The sequence below is a fragment of the Amyelois transitella genome, chromosome 7, assembly GCF_032362555.1.
Source record: "Amyelois transitella isolate CPQ chromosome 7, ilAmyTran1.1, whole genome shotgun sequence".
NCBI lineage: Eukaryota > Metazoa > Arthropoda > Insecta > Lepidoptera > Pyralidae > Amyelois > Amyelois transitella.
In genome coordinates, this window is record NC_083510.1 from 7,019,795 (window position 1) to 7,036,384 (window position 16,590).

General features: G+C 37.7%; 1 protein-coding gene across 1 annotated transcript; it reads left to right on the plus strand.

Annotated features, from left to right (window-relative positions):
* The first annotated feature begins 1,069 nt into the window (after positions 1-1,069).
* Positions 1,070-15,564, plus strand: LOC106132462 (rho GTPase-activating protein 39). Its single transcript, XM_013331892.2, has 22 exons — positions 1,070-1,204; positions 1,391-1,481; positions 1,867-1,959; positions 3,011-3,139; positions 3,463-3,605; positions 4,497-4,620; positions 5,586-5,712; positions 6,091-6,200; positions 6,619-6,717; positions 7,403-7,530; positions 8,703-8,846; positions 9,157-9,299; positions 9,718-9,834; positions 10,254-10,412; positions 10,875-11,161; positions 11,566-11,796; positions 12,025-12,230; positions 12,545-12,737; positions 12,975-13,106; positions 13,451-13,691; positions 14,420-14,574; positions 15,253-15,564. The coding sequence occupies exons 1-22, from the start codon at positions 1,185-1,187 to the stop codon at positions 15,475-15,477; spliced, it is 3,297 nt and encodes a 1,098-aa protein (XP_013187346.2). The 5' UTR covers positions 1,070-1,184; the 3' UTR covers positions 15,478-15,564.
* Positions 15,565-16,590: the final 1,026 nt, after the last annotated feature.

Below are 16,590 nucleotides of genomic sequence, written 5' to 3' on the forward strand. Positions count from 1 at the left end.
CACTCTTCTACCTGTTTACTAAAATCGGCCAAAATTGCTTATTAATTACGTTAGTTGTACAGGAGCTTCTCTTTAATAATTACTTTATTGTCATTTAAATCATGTACATGTTTTTTTTTTGTACCTACCTGTACCCATTATTAACATTAAGCAAAAAAAAACTAAATAAACTCCTTCATATTCTTTTTATTTTTGTTGTTGTTGAGGATGACCAAGAAGGTTGGGTTAACCTAAACCTTTTTATAGAACTATATAAATAAACCTTTTTAAATAACCAAACATAAAAATCACTAGCGCAGTCATCGTCCATATACCTTTACTGATAAAATATTTTGCACCATCAAGGCAGCATCAGGGCCTCTGATCAGAGTGTCAGTTTTAAATTTGGGGGGTGTTATCACGTCATGCAAGCCCTTTAGAAGATTAGACCCATGTTTCAAGCAAAATGTACCTCCATTCACAAATATAAAATGCAAACCACCAAGTCGCGGCTGTTGAAAAATATATGCATCATAAACATTTGAAAGAAAAAAATATATTTTATTGGAGCATATAATACATACATACATAAAATCACGCCTCTTTCCCGGAGGGGTAGGCAGAGACTACCTCTTTCCACTTGCCACGATCTCTGCATATTTCCTTTGCTTCATCCACATTCATAACTCTCTTCATGCAAGCATATAATACAAGTAAACATAATCTTATTCCAAGTTATATACTACCAAAAAGGTTGCACACAGTTTTATGTCGTGATCGTGGCATAGTCATGACGCTGATTTTCAGTGAAAAATTGAAATAAAAATCATGCCCTATGGTTTTGCTTTGCAACGTTCGGAATGTCAAATTAAAAATAATTAAAGGCTGAAGTAAAACAAAAAAACTAGGCAATACTGCGATAAATTTTATTATAATTTGCTAAAAGCGAATTTTTGGTAATTTATTTTAAAATAAGTAAAATTAAGAATATTTTTTGTTTCGTTATGCCTACTATAAGATTTACCTAGATGATATCTGTCTGCTGACGTTGTCTCCACCATTTTGTGTAACTAAATGTTATGAACGCACTCGTCATGAAGTAAACATTCAACATGGAAGCTTTTGTAGCAATTTCATTCGTATTTTAGGTCAAACAAATTTTTCACGATGTGTGAATAAATACACAAAGAACAGCTTATCATTTTATGAAAATGTCTTCAGAAAGGTAATTTCTTGTGCATAGTCGATATGTAATTTTTTTGACAATTTGATTCTATATCCGTAGTTGAAAGTTGCAAAATCAATAAGTATACGGAAATCGCTAATGTCACGCCCAAAATCTGTACTAATTTGTCGTAGTGTTCGTCTTGTGTTTCATGTGAAATTTAAATCCAATAATGTTTTATTCTAGGGTGGAATGGGTGGAAATAATAGAGCCCAAAACAAAGGAGCATATGTATGCTAACCTAACAACAGGAGAGTGCGTTTGGGATCCCCCAGAGGTAAGCCTTATTCAATTTACAATGCAACCGGCAACTCGGATTATCAGTCATGTTACACTGTTGAAATTCGAGAATATTGCTTGAAACATTGTTCTAGACTAAACATTGAATTGCTTAGTAAATAACTTTCCAGTCACTTCTTTCTGATGAATTCAGTGATTTTATGGTAATTACCCAAGTAATTGCTGTTGCGAAACCATGAAAGTGTGACTAAATATGCATAAGAATATCTTAAATACTTTAAAGGTAGAAATTATTATTGAGTAAAATATTTTAAAATAAAATTCACAGGTAGGACAGAAATGATCATGAATTCACTTAAATTTATTTCAATTCAGCTGTGAAGAAAATTCAACTCTTGTTAATATCAAAACTGTCTTTTCAGGGAGTGAAAGTAAAAAGGACAGACTCCTCTCAGTGGTGGGAATTGTTCGACATAAATACACATAGGTTTTACTACTATAATGCTTCAACTCAGGTAAATAAAGTAAAAAATTTTCTGTTTGGCTGGTTGACTTTTGTACATTTTTTTGTGCAATAAAGTTTTTAATAAATAAATGTCTTAAATGTGTGCTGCATTTTCCATTGGTGATATGACATATTTATTCGGCCCTTAAATTGGTAGATATTCAATGAACTTCAGCTTGTAGATAATGACAAATAAGAAAATTTTTTTGTTACAAAGGTGTAAATATGAAATATTATTAGGGATCACTTTTTTCACACCTGATTATACCTATTTAATATTGAGGAATTAAAATTAATTCAATATTTATTACTGAACAGCTTAGAATAATTGGAAATTCACTGGACTGACAAAGAGACTCTGTCAGCCCAGTGAATTCCCGGATAGAGAGTATGAGAGAGATGGAGGTATATTGCTAATTTACTCTAGAAAGATTAAATTAAAAAATATGCAGATATGGGGTACCACTTAATGACATTCACACAACTTAAAATTAAACAAGCTCTTACCCATAAATTCTTCCATGTGTCCATTATTAATTTTTCCATACAAACATTCATCCCCTCTATCAACCCCTACTACCCATTTTATAAATAATGTCCTTCTATGCTTCTTTTTGTGCTCCTATGCCTATGTTCTTCCTCAGGGTTAAGTCTATCTCATCACCAAATTTTATCAAAATCGGTTTAGTAGTTTAGGCCTGATAGCATAACAGACAGACAGAGTTATTTACGTATAATTCACACAAATTTGGCATTAATTTAAGCAGGGATATACTACATACTGATATATTATCAATAGGTCTGCTTTTAATAAAATATTCCTAGGTAATGTAAGCTTGGGTGTGTTGTGGTGTTATAATTTTGTCCATATATACTATAGTGTCTTTATCCTTTATGGAGTTGATAGAGCCAACATCTCAGAAATACTGGAAGGCCACTTTATGCATTAAGGTTTAAATAGAAACCAGTTGCTAGCTCATTGCCTACAATAATTATAGTTTTGTATAGGGTAATATTCATTTCTTGAATAAATATCTTGAATAAATATGTTTTTTCTACAGACAACAGTGTGGCACAGGCCTACAGACTGCGATATCATACCCTTAGCTAAATTACAAACATTGAAACAAAACACAGACCCGCAGAAGCGGAGGGAGTCTTCTACTCAAACAAACATTGCTGCTGCTCAGGTATTTATTATAAATTCTTACAAACTTTATTAACAAAATAGTGAGAGGTGTTTTTGAATATCCATGGGAATAATTAAAATTATATATTAAAGAACAATATAAAAAAAAACTTGTTAATACTGTTTTTACTATTGCTAATGTTCATACTATAAAACTGAAATTAGTTTTTAATTTATCTGGGTTATTGATGTAATGGCTGAATGTGAATATGAAAAAGCTGGGTTTTATTGTGTATGTAGTGATTTTATTGTTTACAGTTACAGACTTACTTAAATTTACACTTGAGGTGACTGACTGTAGATTGACTTATTGTGTTCCAACAGGTTGCATCATCAGTAGATCCAGTCAGTAGCAATGGAAACAGTACAGTGGCTAGTGCCAGCAAGCTTTCTCCGAGTAATGCCAAAAATGTTACAATCACACAAACAAGCCCCGTGCGAACTAGGAGATCTCATTACCACCATAGGTGAGGCAAATATTAACGGCAACTCTAGTGCTATCATAAAATATGGATATTTATGTTATATGTTAATGATGTTTTACTAAAAAAAAAACTCAATCTATCATTAACCAAACCCTGCCAAAAGTCCAACGTGGCAGTATTTTTCAGACTGTTGGCTCTGTATACCCCCAAAACAAACCAAATGGGATTATATTTTAGTGCTTATCTATGCAAAATTCAATGCGATTTTTTAAATTTTTTTGTTTTTTAAATGATTAAATCCATTAAATACCTCGAGGCCAATTCTAGCCCTATTTAAAAATCACATAATTATTCACCTTATTAAATTGGCAGTTGTGTTAATTAAATCACATTCTTCAGTCATAATTTAGTTTGATAATAAAATTATATTAAAACTAGTAGGTATATTGTGTAACACAGTTGATTTAATAAGGTCGCAAACATTGCGTGAGGTTCCCATGGCATCAATGTGTTCTAAAAAGCTTAATTATAGTCAGACATACGTAAATGTTGTGCCAATTGGGTATCGTCCTTATTTCTATTATTTAAGTTTTTGTTCATGTTCACCTATTTCTAATAGTTGAATTTTAGGACAATAATAAATAATTTTCTGAATATTTTTCAATTTAATTTTCTATTGAAATCACGGCGTTTATTTTAAGGCTCGCTTTCTGACATTCGGCATCCTCAACAATTAATTTTTCGGGATGTCTAGCTAGGATAAACATGCTATACACCTGCAATAAACATGCTATACAGCTGGTGTGACATTATTAAAGCTTATACATTGTTAAAGCCAACCAGATAAAATGTTTTGATCCCATGGCCACGGTCCGAATACTGCCTTTACCAGTAAGTCGCAACACAGGAAGTTAAAAATATATTATATTACAGAAACAGCGGCGATAGTCGAAGAGGTAGACTCAGTGAAGATGGTTCCACTCCTGTGTGCCGGCACACTGACTCCGGTAGATCGTCTGATAGTAGTATTAGCAGCGCTCAGCAGAGGCGGAAGCAGGTAATCGCAATAAGTCATTTTTTCGTCAAATAAAATGAAGGACCTATAAAATTTATTTTTGATTTTAGGTATCGGACTTTTGAATTGTGGCACAGTTCGTTCGTGAACCCTTAAATTAATAAAATTTTATTAGTAGATAACAAGTCAACAATATTTTCAGTAAATTTGCTAACACTTTTTTCGTTCTGTATTACTATCGTACTAAAAATAATAAAATTCGTCTCACCATCAAATTGTATGGGCCATAATAATTAGGTTATGAAATTATTATGAACACTCTTAATATTAGGTCTGAAGAAATCGTGAATTTTAATTTTAAAAAGTTTTCATAGTGAGATAATACTGTTATGGAAATCATTAATTAAGCTGAACATGGCCTAACAGTCTTTTTGAAACTGTTGGCTCTGTTAACACCGCAAGGGATATTATACGTGATTGTATGTAGGTATGTTTATACATGTATAAACATACAATCATGCATATATGTATAATACCGTTGTGGAATAGAAATACCTATGGTCAAGAGTTCTTAATATGATTTGTTATTCTCCTAAAGAAATTATAGGATAACTGTTAAATTAATTCCAGTTATGATTCTCCTTATTATTCATTATCTTTACTTTAACATAAAGTTCATTGATCCTTCCCGAGATGGTCATGAAGATCATCAAAACAATCATTGGTGTGAAGGTCATTGTTAGCGCAAACATAAATGCAAATGAATTTAACGGAGTTATTCTTCTAATTGATAAATTTTCTCTGCAAATTCAATCAGTTCTGCCATTACGTTATTAAATCTGTATAATTTGTCTCGTATATTTCATTTATAATTTAATCAATTCTAGTCATAGAACTTTGCCCATGTGAAACGAAATATCTCTAATTTTGGTTCCCGCAGGAATTTTAAGAAATCCCGTTTCTATATATGGAATATCCGGGAATTTTATATGAAATTTTATAATCAGGAGCTGAGTGCAAGCGTGGGCGGTGGTCCAGCGAGCGGCGGGTGCGGCGCGGCGGTGTGCACGCCGCAACTGCGTAAGCGCAGCAGCGCCGCGCCGCACGAAGCTGACAAGTGGTCACCACATACAGGTATCTACACACAGCATACATATCATACCTTAATTTGTTACAGGGTGAAGATAAAGACAGAAAATAGTCATAATTTTCGAAGGCCAAAGCCAGATTAAATTAAGTTCTCTTTAAATAAATTTACGCTAGCTTCCGTATAGTTCTGGATCCTTTTTTTGTATAATAACTACGTCCTTAAGACTATCAATGTGTAATGCTTGTGATTTTCATGATTATGTAAATTGTCAATCACATTAACGAATTTGTCGAGTGAATATTATACGCGGGTTTAACTTTGATACGACTAGCTAAATTTCACATTATTTACTAATTTGAAATATTTTTTTGAAAAGCAAAAAAAGAATCAATAAAGTAATTAAATTATAATATTTTTTTCAGCCTTGAATCGGAGTGGCAGTTTTATATCACCCCGTAAAGATGCGTCGGATGATTCCATGCACGAGAAATATTTCAAATCTGTTGAGAGTACTCCAATGACCAGACGAAAGGTAAACTTACTTTTGTGTATTTCTAGGTAGTCCTTAACGGTTAAAAAGTGTTGCGGTGGATACGTAACATGGGGCGGCTAATTTTATCATACTGATCAGATATATGGCTAGGCATGTTTATATATTTAGTTGTACATAAAAAAATATTCTCATCAACAAAGCATTAAAGCAAAGTTCTTCCCTTTTTACTTTCATCGGAATCAGAAAAAATAAAGTTGTTGCGTGGTCAATCGGTAAAAAAATATGTAAAGATCGTTAGTATCTTAAGAAGAAATAAGTGATATTAGCAACACCAACGTGACCACAAATTGTTACGCCAACGACATTTATCCCTTATGGCCAATTTGACTCGCGCGGCTAGCATCGCTGCATATATTTGAGTGTGTTGAGAGCATAATGTGCGTGTGTTCATTTTTAGTTAAAACAGCAATCGACCGGTGGCTCGTCTTGCGAGTCAGCATCGCCTCAGAGTCCAAGCAGTCCATTACAGAAACCACAACCCGCTCCATTTCTTCAGGTCTGTTTATTTTATTGACTTTATTTATTTCATTTATACAACTTTCAAAAGAAGAGAATGTCACTGCTCGCTTGGATAGGTTATTTTATTTTATCAACACTAAGTTTCTGCTTTGTATGCAAGCCTGTTTAGTTTAGTCGTTTAGGTAAAAAGGAGCTAAAGATTGCAAAAACGTTTACTTCTCTTTTTTTTTCTCACAGCATTATCATCTGTTGGCTAGACAGCAGGGCATGGTATTACGTGTTATAGAAACATTTTCAGTCTGCTATCTGCCTGCCACTAGATTACATTTTTAGCACTTGTTGTTAGGGTTTATATTAGGCCTTGAGGCAAATCATAGGGCATTGTGGTGAAATGCCTGCGATCCCATGATGCCCTCAAAATGGCAAGAAGAGCGCACGGAGGGGTTTTAGTGGGTGGGCTGGTACATTAGGTGCCAGGAGTCCCACACTCTCCCGGGTGAAGACCCGGGGGGTTGTCCGTAAAAAGGTTATCCTCTTCGATATGAAAAAAAGGCCTTGAGGCAAATACAAAAAGTCCTACGAGAACCCCAAGAAGAACAACACAAACTTTGCTCTCATATACACTTTTTTGCAAAAACATACATATCTCACTTCATATTTTGGCGTGTTCTCTAAGGGATACCCATTAGCGTCTTTTATAAGCAAAATTAATATTATTTTAGCCATGCGCGGCCCGGCCCTCGCTGGTGTCGTCGATTTCCCTGGCGACGGAGGCCTGCAGCCCCCTGGCGCTGCACAGCCTGGAGCGGCCGCACCTCTCGCGCCACTCCCGGGACAGGTACTCCGACAGGTGAGTCACATTTGAACCTATGACGTTTCCCTCGTGTCTAGTGGAAAGGGATTATCTTTAGACCTATCGCGCGACACATATCATGTATTTGAAGTTCAAACCAATGACCTAACCTACCTAGGTAACTGACCCAAATTATAGCGAGGACTCTCAGCTTAGTGGTCCCTTCAAGTCTGTCTGTCTTTTGTCGTGTTTAGAACTAAGGAATTCATACAAGTGAGAGTTTTCTGAAATTCGAATCTATGTCCTCCATATAAATTCATGAAAACCATTCAAGTATTTAAAAGGTTTTAGTACTCAAACAATAGAACAGTTATAATCTAGCACTTAATATGCTAGCTCACGTAAAACGAATGCTGTGTCTAGTGAATCATAGCTAGATTATTGCTTCCTGACTTTCCATGTTCGTTATGCACAATTGGAAAGGTTTTTGGATGTCTAGGTCATATAACGGAAAGGTTTTTTTAGTTAATGTTTTTTGTTGCGTGATGTTTTATTTGTCTTTAGGCTTTAGTATCTTTGAAATTTGTGTGATCCTTCTGTTGCTGTGATGCTCTCGCAGCTATTAAAGTATTCAACACATGAATGTATGCTATCGGCAAAATTTGTTCTATGGCATCAGCTGTGTATTCATACATTATTCAGATACCTACCTTAACCATCCCGAAGTACAGACCAATTATTAAGAGTAAATTTTTGATGTCGTTTTACACTACAATTTCATAAGTAATTTTTACCCTTAGTTTTGCTTAGGAAGTATGCAGAGATCGTAGCAAGGCGTGATTTTATGTATGTATGTATGTAATTTTGCTTATGATTGTCCATCTGTTCTGGAAATGCGAAAGGCATTCGGGCTCCGAAGTGTTACATTGGAGGGTGTCGTAAACACGCAAAGATGAAAGAGTCAGAGATATTTAATCCTTCTTCTTTCCTCCTGGCGTTAATCCAGGTAACATCTTCACTTCAGAGGCGCATGCCTGGGGTGCGCCTTTTGACTTTGATCCTGAATTAGGTAAGTCAGGTTTTTACACGTAGCGACTACCGTTTCATGTCTGCAACATTTGCAGGACAACCTTATCTCTATATCGGATCGTGGTAAAAGATGCAATAGATAAATGTGCCTATCACAAAGTCATATTTTAATCAGTGTCCATCCGTTGTATCATCACCAGGCACATAGACAAGGACCGCCTGGCTGAACTGGAGCGCATGGACCGGTACCCGGAGAAGCAGGCGGTGTACAGCGCGGACAAGCCGTTCCGGCAGACCAGCCTCGAGCTGCGGCACAACTGGCACAGGGCCAGGGAGTTCTCCAGGTATTGTGCTCATATTCCGAGTTGAATGCTTTTTATTTAAATCAGTCATTCCATATTGGAGGTGTGATTTCCAGTAGAGCATATCTTCTTGTATGTTAATAGCGATGATGACGGGAAATTGTCATTGACATTTTCAGGGATTTATTAAATATGCATGTTTGTATACTGTTTTGAGCAGATCTCATTTAAATCCCACAGCTTTTTTGTCTGTGTGGTATATTCAACTTCTAAAAATTTGCAATAAATTGATGAGGTATTCTATAAAAACATACGCAAACTTTTGAATATTATTTATACCGACAATTTTCAGAAGACAACAGGCAGAGCCGGAACGATTTACGTCGAGCAAAACATCGGTCTCGTCTGGCAGTAGCAAACACAGATCATCAAACGAACCGCATCATAATTTCATGAGACTTTCCTCTGCCAACGAGCAAGATAATATCGCCGCTGGTATGTTTTGTTTTATATTTATTTATTTAACACTTTAGTTACCTAGTGTCAGTTCCGATTGCGTAAAAAGTACCCGAGGCAAAAATCACCTTTTTCACAATATTCACGAACCCGGAGTGAGTTTTTACACGATGTGTTTTGCGCCTGGACTCTGCAAGGGTGCAGAAGATTTCTTTCAAGATGAAGATATCTAGCATCAAACATACAACATATAAATATAATGAATGAAATATAAATATGAAATGAAAGAGTGGTTTTAGACATATAAATATGATGCTGAAACCATTCTTAGTCAATCAAGAAAGAAATCAAGATAAACAGATAAGAAATCTGGAGTCATAATTTCTCACACTTAAATATCCCTTCCAATCCTTATCACAATTGAATTCAAGTATATTAACTTGTGGTATGTTTCCAGTGAACTACAAGATGAAATGCGTGAATTTGGAGCCCCCGTTGACGGAGCCGAACGTTCAAAAACACAACCAACGACTCGAGAGAAATTCAACGCCACGAGATCGAACCAAATCTAAACGTGAGATATTTATATTGACTTTAATATTTAACTTTTATAATAGTTTTAACAAAGTAGGTATAGGTATCTTTTTAATGTCTCTTACATTCAAATAGGTGATTTTTATTATAATTTATACCCTCTACTTTAGATGGACTTTATGCTATAAAGGATGTAACCACATGCCAACCCAATCAATCGATGCTATCTTATAACAAGTTTGATTAGTCGGTCAATCAATTTGTGTGGCCCAATTTTCCTTTCTCGAATCTAGTCTTCTAGTAACCTTTTCCTAATCAAAATTTCATTAGAAATTGACACGAAAATTCTATCATTAAGCCAAACAGCTGAACGTAACCTATCAGTCTTTTTAAGATTGTTAGCTTTGTCTACCCCGCAAGAGATATATACGCCATTATATGTATGTTTGTATGCTGCAGGTCACAAACGGCCAGTGGAACTGGAGGCCCCGCCGATGGACGGCGACGAAGAGGAAGAGGACGGGGGCGGGTCGCCGCTGTACTGCAACTGGGACCTGCGCGGCATGCAGCATTTGTTGCCGCTGCAGGACTACATCATACAGCAGGCTAAGTTGTCCAGTTAGTATATGTATAAGTTTTTTTATAAGAGATAATAAATTTAATTGACTATTCTGCGACGGTTTGGCTGTAAGAATACTGTAAGGGAGTTAAGAACTGATTGATAATTCAGCTTATAGACGGCTGCTAAAACCATGGGTAGTGGTATAGATGTCCAGTTGGTACATATAATGCTTTATTTTCAAAGCATGAGTGAATAGGCATTATTTGAGCTTGCTTGCACTACCTTAGGCAACTACTTGCTTACCACCAGACAGATTGTGGTTAACTTCCTCAAATTATTTTTTAAAAAAAAATATATTTGTTAGGTTAACACGTGATAAAGAAGAGAAAAGAGTACTGCAACTTTAGTGCGCTTTTAATAGGCAATTACTACAATTTTCCATAATCTACTAAATAATCTTTACGTACAAACTTATTGGTTAATAGCGGAAATTTTAATATAAGTATATTATTTGACAGGTCGCGGGCGCTACGGCGGCGGGTCCGGCTCGGACGGCGAGTCCGGCTCGTCCCGGTCGCGGTCCGGCTCGTCGCAGTCGCGCTCGCTGTCCGGACACGAGCCGGACAATGAGTCGTCCGACGGCGGCGCCCGGACGCCTGACGACGATGACGGATCCGGCGTTTATTTGCCGCACTCGTACGGGCATAGGCCGGCTGATGTTGAATATATGAATCATGCTGTCTCGTATTATAATACGTTTGTCGGTTTTGAAAGGGATCGGCAGCCATCGCCTGGGATACATAGAGTGAGTTGTGCTTAGTTTATTTTTATGTATATGTAACTAGCGATAGCTGCAAGAAATTGAAAATTGGCGGTCCACAAGGGAGGAGGTTTACATTAATCGTAAAGTTTCATATGGACATCAGACAGTCTTGAATGTTGTCTGAAAATATTATTCGAAAATGCACTTTTGTCAGTTTAAAATAAATTACTGAACTATACAAGATTTATGTATGATTCTTATTCCACTGGAATATTAATTTTATTTTTGTAGTAGTTATCAAATATTAATTGGATAAAAGCGGCAGTCACGCGCCAATACAAAGATTTCAAGGCAGTAAGATTTGTTTTTATAACTTCAAGAAAAAGTAGTGATTGTTATGAGTCCAACAAAAACAGGCGATAATGACAAGCGTGTCGGTGTTGCAGACGTCGTCGCTAGGCGGGGGCGCGGCGCCGCAGCCCGCGGTGGGGGGCGGGGGTGGCGGGGGTGGCGGGGGCGCGGGCGCGGCGCGGGCGTGCGCGGAGGGCGGCGCGCCCGCGCTCTACAGCCCCGTGCGGTCGCACGCGCACTTCACCCGCCCGCCGCCCCCGGAGCAGGACATAGAGATCTTCGCTAAGGACAACCTCAACTTCAATAAGGGAATCTTTAGGAGAAAGGTCAGTACGGTACTCTCTCGTGTCGATATTTTTACATTTTAAATATGGAAGCAACAGTAAGTCTAGTGCGAGGTATTATTGGTACGTTCCTTATAAATCTCTTCTATTGCAACTGGCTGTTTAGCTTCTGAACTTCTATTCGGGTACAGTTAGCAATTCCCATTTTTTCTTGTTATACATTTTTCTCGTCTAAAATCTACTTGCCATTTCATATTTTTTCTTTTCTAGGCATCAGTTCGCGACATGTTATCATGGACGTCTTCGTCAATCAGCGCGCCCATGGTCGGCGCTGATTGGGACAAAGCACACAAGAAGGCGGCCATAGATCTATTTAGACTGGTGCAAATATACATGGGGGACAGGAAAGCAAGACCCGGCATGACGCTCAATTCCGTGGCTCAGGATATCCTACACGCCACGTTTACTAATGAAAAGTAAGTATGAAGTCTATCTCTCTTCGACCACATTTGTATTTTGTACAATAAAGTTTTAACAAATGAACAATTTAAATAAAGTTTAAATATAGTTGAGACAAAGAACAAGTTTAAATAAATTCAAAGTAAAAAAGAAAGAGACGGTATGACATATTGACTTGTATGGAATGGATTTATGGAATACCATGAAAGATGGAAGACCCGATGAGTAAGACTCACTTGTACCTTAATTAATAAATCTATCAGCGAGACGATGATCGGCGCTTATTCAACAACACAACAGAAGCGGTAACTTATTCATCAAAATATTACAGGTTACGAGACGAACTGTACGTGCAACTATGTAGGCAAACGACAGAAAATCCCCTGCGCGATTCATTGCTGCGCGGTTGGGAGCTGCTCGCGGTGTGCCTGGCGTTCGTGCCGCCCTCTCCTGCGTTCCAGCCGGCTCTGACCAATTACGTCAATCGGCATAGAGACCCCGCCTTTGCTGACGCGTTTCCTGAGGTAATTACTCGCTTTTAATTTGTTGTGTGGTTTAAAATATCTAAGCTATTATGCGACAGATATTTAATGCAATTTTGTTTTAATATGATGTATTAATAATGAAAACTGCTTTACGCTGTATGCATTGTTATGAAATACAACCTTACGAGATACGATACGAGATGGCGATGTAACATTTAATTGACCACTTTTAATGAATCGAGGTTAAGTGCAGTATACATATTTTTTTTTAATTAGGTTGGCAAATGGCCAATCCACGTGCAAGTTTCACACTACGCGGGCGTGGCGTGCAAAAGGCTAGAGCGAATCGGATTTGGTGGCAAGCGGCAGCCGAGAAAACCAAGTACTGAGGATATAGACCAAGCTAGGGTAAGTATAGTGTTCACGTGAACCCAGTGGATCCATTTTCGAATGGAAGTTACATAATGGCAGCACTGTAAAAGTGGATGTATGCCAGATTATAATTATGAAAACTACTAGGTTTTCATACCATAATAATGAAGGTCGCAAGTGTGAAAATGTTTGGGTGGAGGCAGTTTCTTACGATTTAACGTTAAGCTTAAAGGGTAAGAAACTGCCTCCTGTTGTGTTGTGTCTATAGACTAATGCAAATGAGGAAACATTAATTAATACACCAATTTCAAGGAGTCATATAAGTCACATTTGTGGCTGACAAGACATAAGAAAAACCTGACGCTGTATTATTGTTCCAGATTCAAATCTTCCGTCAATCAATGTTCGGTAACACGCTATCGGAAGTGATGGCTCTTCAGAAAGAAAGGTTTCCTAACCGCCAGTTGCCGTGGGTTCAAGTGGCGTTATCCCAGCAAATTCTGGCGCTGAACGGACGCGAGACGGAAGGCATCTTCAGGGTCTCTGCCGATGTGGATGAAGTCAATGCCCTAAAAGCTAAAATCGATAATTGGGAACTGCCTGATGCTTCCACTTTGACAGGTGAATACTATGTTTATATGAATATGTATTGACTTATTATATGAAAGATGCCTGCCAAACAAACGATGATTGTATTGTATAATTTATAAATAATAATGTATAATTTATAATTAAAACGCGCCCGTAGCGTACAGTTATTTTATCTCGGACGTTTCAAATCAAAGTAAAAGTAAAATTACTAAACGAATAGTTAATACTAAATAAACAATTGCAATGGCAAATAATGATGCCAGCCAGATGTCTCATTGACAGGCTAGCCGCAACGAGAGCCGATGGCACCCGAAGTGCTCGAATTAATGAACCGATTCTGCTCGACCGCCGTGGCTCATCGACATTTTCGTTTAATTTCAATCAGTATCAGCCAGGAAGAGAGAGAGAGATTGTTGCCGCGTCGTAGTGACAGTGACGCATATCGGGCGATGATACAGATACAGTGATACGAAGTGTTCGATATACGAATCAGTAGATAACTTTGAAGAAACGCCTCAGTGAGATGTTTCAATAAAGAATTACACAAGGCTAATGTGAAGCTCACATACCCAAGCAATCATGCAATCACCCAAGCAACTTAAGTATTTTTATTTACGATAAGGCAATAATTGCTGAGCGGTAAAAACACGGGGTTTACACGGGTATTTAAGCTTCTTACGGGATCTGAATCTACAAACCATTTGATTTTGTCTCATCAAATATAATAAGATAATAACATGAAATTTGCCTCTCGACAGACGCCCACGCGCCAGCCAGCCTCCTCAAGCTGTGGTACCGCGAGCTGTACGAGCCGCTGATCCCGGACGCGCTGTACGCGGCGTGCGTGGCGGCCGGCGCGGACTTCGCGGCCTGCGAGCGCGCGCTGCAGCGCCTGCCGCCGCTCAACCGGCAGGTCAGTGTCCCACAGCGAGCTGGACAGTGCGAACGTAGTCTTCATATGAAGCTGGCTGCGATGCGCCGCTTGTGCAACACAACGCAATTAGCACCAGCTACACCACGAGACCACGACATCGCGACATGCATCGCGTCGATCAACATGGTCGATATCCCCACACTTCGCACCTTGCGATTCGCCAAATCTTTTATTGTGCGTACCGCTGTGATGTGACTTCCCTTCCCGCATCTTATTTCCCCGATTTTTGCAATTTGGTGATTCTCAAGGCAAGAGTGAAAAGGCATAACTTGAGCTTGCGTGCACCACTTTAGGCCTCATCTTGCTTACCAACAGGCAGATTGAGGGCAAAATCACTCAAATTATTAAAAAATGTCATCAATCAGAGGTTTGAACCTGTCCACATAACTGAACTTCCGTGGGAATGTGCGAGACATAGATTCATTAATACGATCCATCTCCCTTCTCTTTCTATCTATCTCGGATGTGAACCGGAAAGATTAAGGGAGAAGATACGATGTATTTGGGCCTTATGGACTTTTGGGAAAGCTGCAATATTGATCGTAATTTGCGTACAACAACATATAATGTAACCCAATAGAAGTTAAATACCTACTACCTTTAACATTTTTTGTGATTACAACCGGTAGATAAAATTATTCAAATTTTCCTTTTCAGGTACTCACATATCTGATTAGCTTCCTTCAACAATTTACCGCTCCCGAAGTGGTAAGTCAGACCAAAATGGACTCTGCTAATCTCGCCATGGTGTTCGCGCCTAATTGCCTTCGCTGCATGTCGCAGGATCCGCGTGTAATCTTAGAAAACGCACGCAAAGAAATGACTTTCCTCAAAACACTAATAACTAACTTGGACACGTCTCACGTCCAAGATCTTCTGTGACCGATGAATCTCAGCTATTGTAATAATAACGTTCTCACCGGAAGGCCCAATGACTTTTGAACTGGCGATAGTATTGCGTGTGACAAGTTTGAAAGTAGAAACTTACACTGATAGTTCACAATCGTCGATCCTACTAGCACTTATAACAAGTACGCAGAATTGTAACGAAATCCGTTATTATCTGCTTTATGTCAATCAACAAACATATATGTAATCTTGCGGAGTAGACCGAGCCAACAGTCTTGAAAAGATTGAAAGGCCACGTTCAGCAGTATGGCTTAATATGGAATTGAGATAAAAATAGTGACAGATGTCAATAAATATTTTTTTTTATAATCATAATCTGAATCCTATCAGAAATTTGCTACAGTATAGATTTAACGACGTGCGACTAATATCAGTGGAATTCTAATTTCGTCTCTTGCTATTCCAAATACCGTCAACTTGACCTAAAGTAATACTTGCAAATGCTGCTTATTGAAATTCTAAATTTGAAATGGAAATTTGATAAGAGTTCAAACGTTAGAACCACAATACTATCGCCAGTTCACCACGTTGTGGGGTAAAAGTATTTCGGCAGCTTCCATTGGCAAACTATGTATTAGGCTAGTAGGCTACTAAGCCGATTACTATCATTAAATGCGAACTGGGTGTATACTGTGCCGGAACTGTAATTTTGGTGTCTAGTCTATGTGATTTCAGTTGATTTTTCTGTGAAAAATATAACGATCCATCCCGGTATAGGCCCAGTAGCCGCCATTCCTCCCAAATTATATTTAACATTCTTGTATATTTTTTGTATTTTTGTACGCTACATAATTTTACTTGGTTGTACCCAAAGATATTTAATGATATGTGATTTTAATTATATTAGACTTGAGCTTTACAAAAGTGTATATGCAATGTTTGGAGACGGTTTGTTATGATAACGATTGCGCGGTTGTTATTATTAGTTAGAATATTGTTTAGGCGTATGAGAGTTTTATTTTAGTACAGATGAATTATTATTTTTGTATGAATTGACAACTATCCAATTCAATGAATCTTTGGTATATTACGGATAGATAATTAACGAATTCAGTTAGGAGAACAATTCAAATCATTTTTCTGGAA

What these genes read in the sequence shown, in the direction of transcription:
- LOC106132462 (XM_013331892.2), top strand. Translation starts at nt 1,185, where the DNA reads ATGAAAATGTCTTCAGAAAG. An exon ending in CAAACATTGCTGCTGCTCAG is followed by an intron (nt 3,140 to 3,462) that starts GTATTTATTATA and finishes GTGTTCCAACAG; the next exon opens with GTTGCATCATCAGTAGATCC. An exon ending in ACAGCAGGCTAAGTTGTCCA is followed by an intron (nt 10,413 to 10,874) that starts GTTAGTATATGT and finishes ATTATTTGACAG; the next exon opens with GTCGCGGGCGCTACGGCGGC.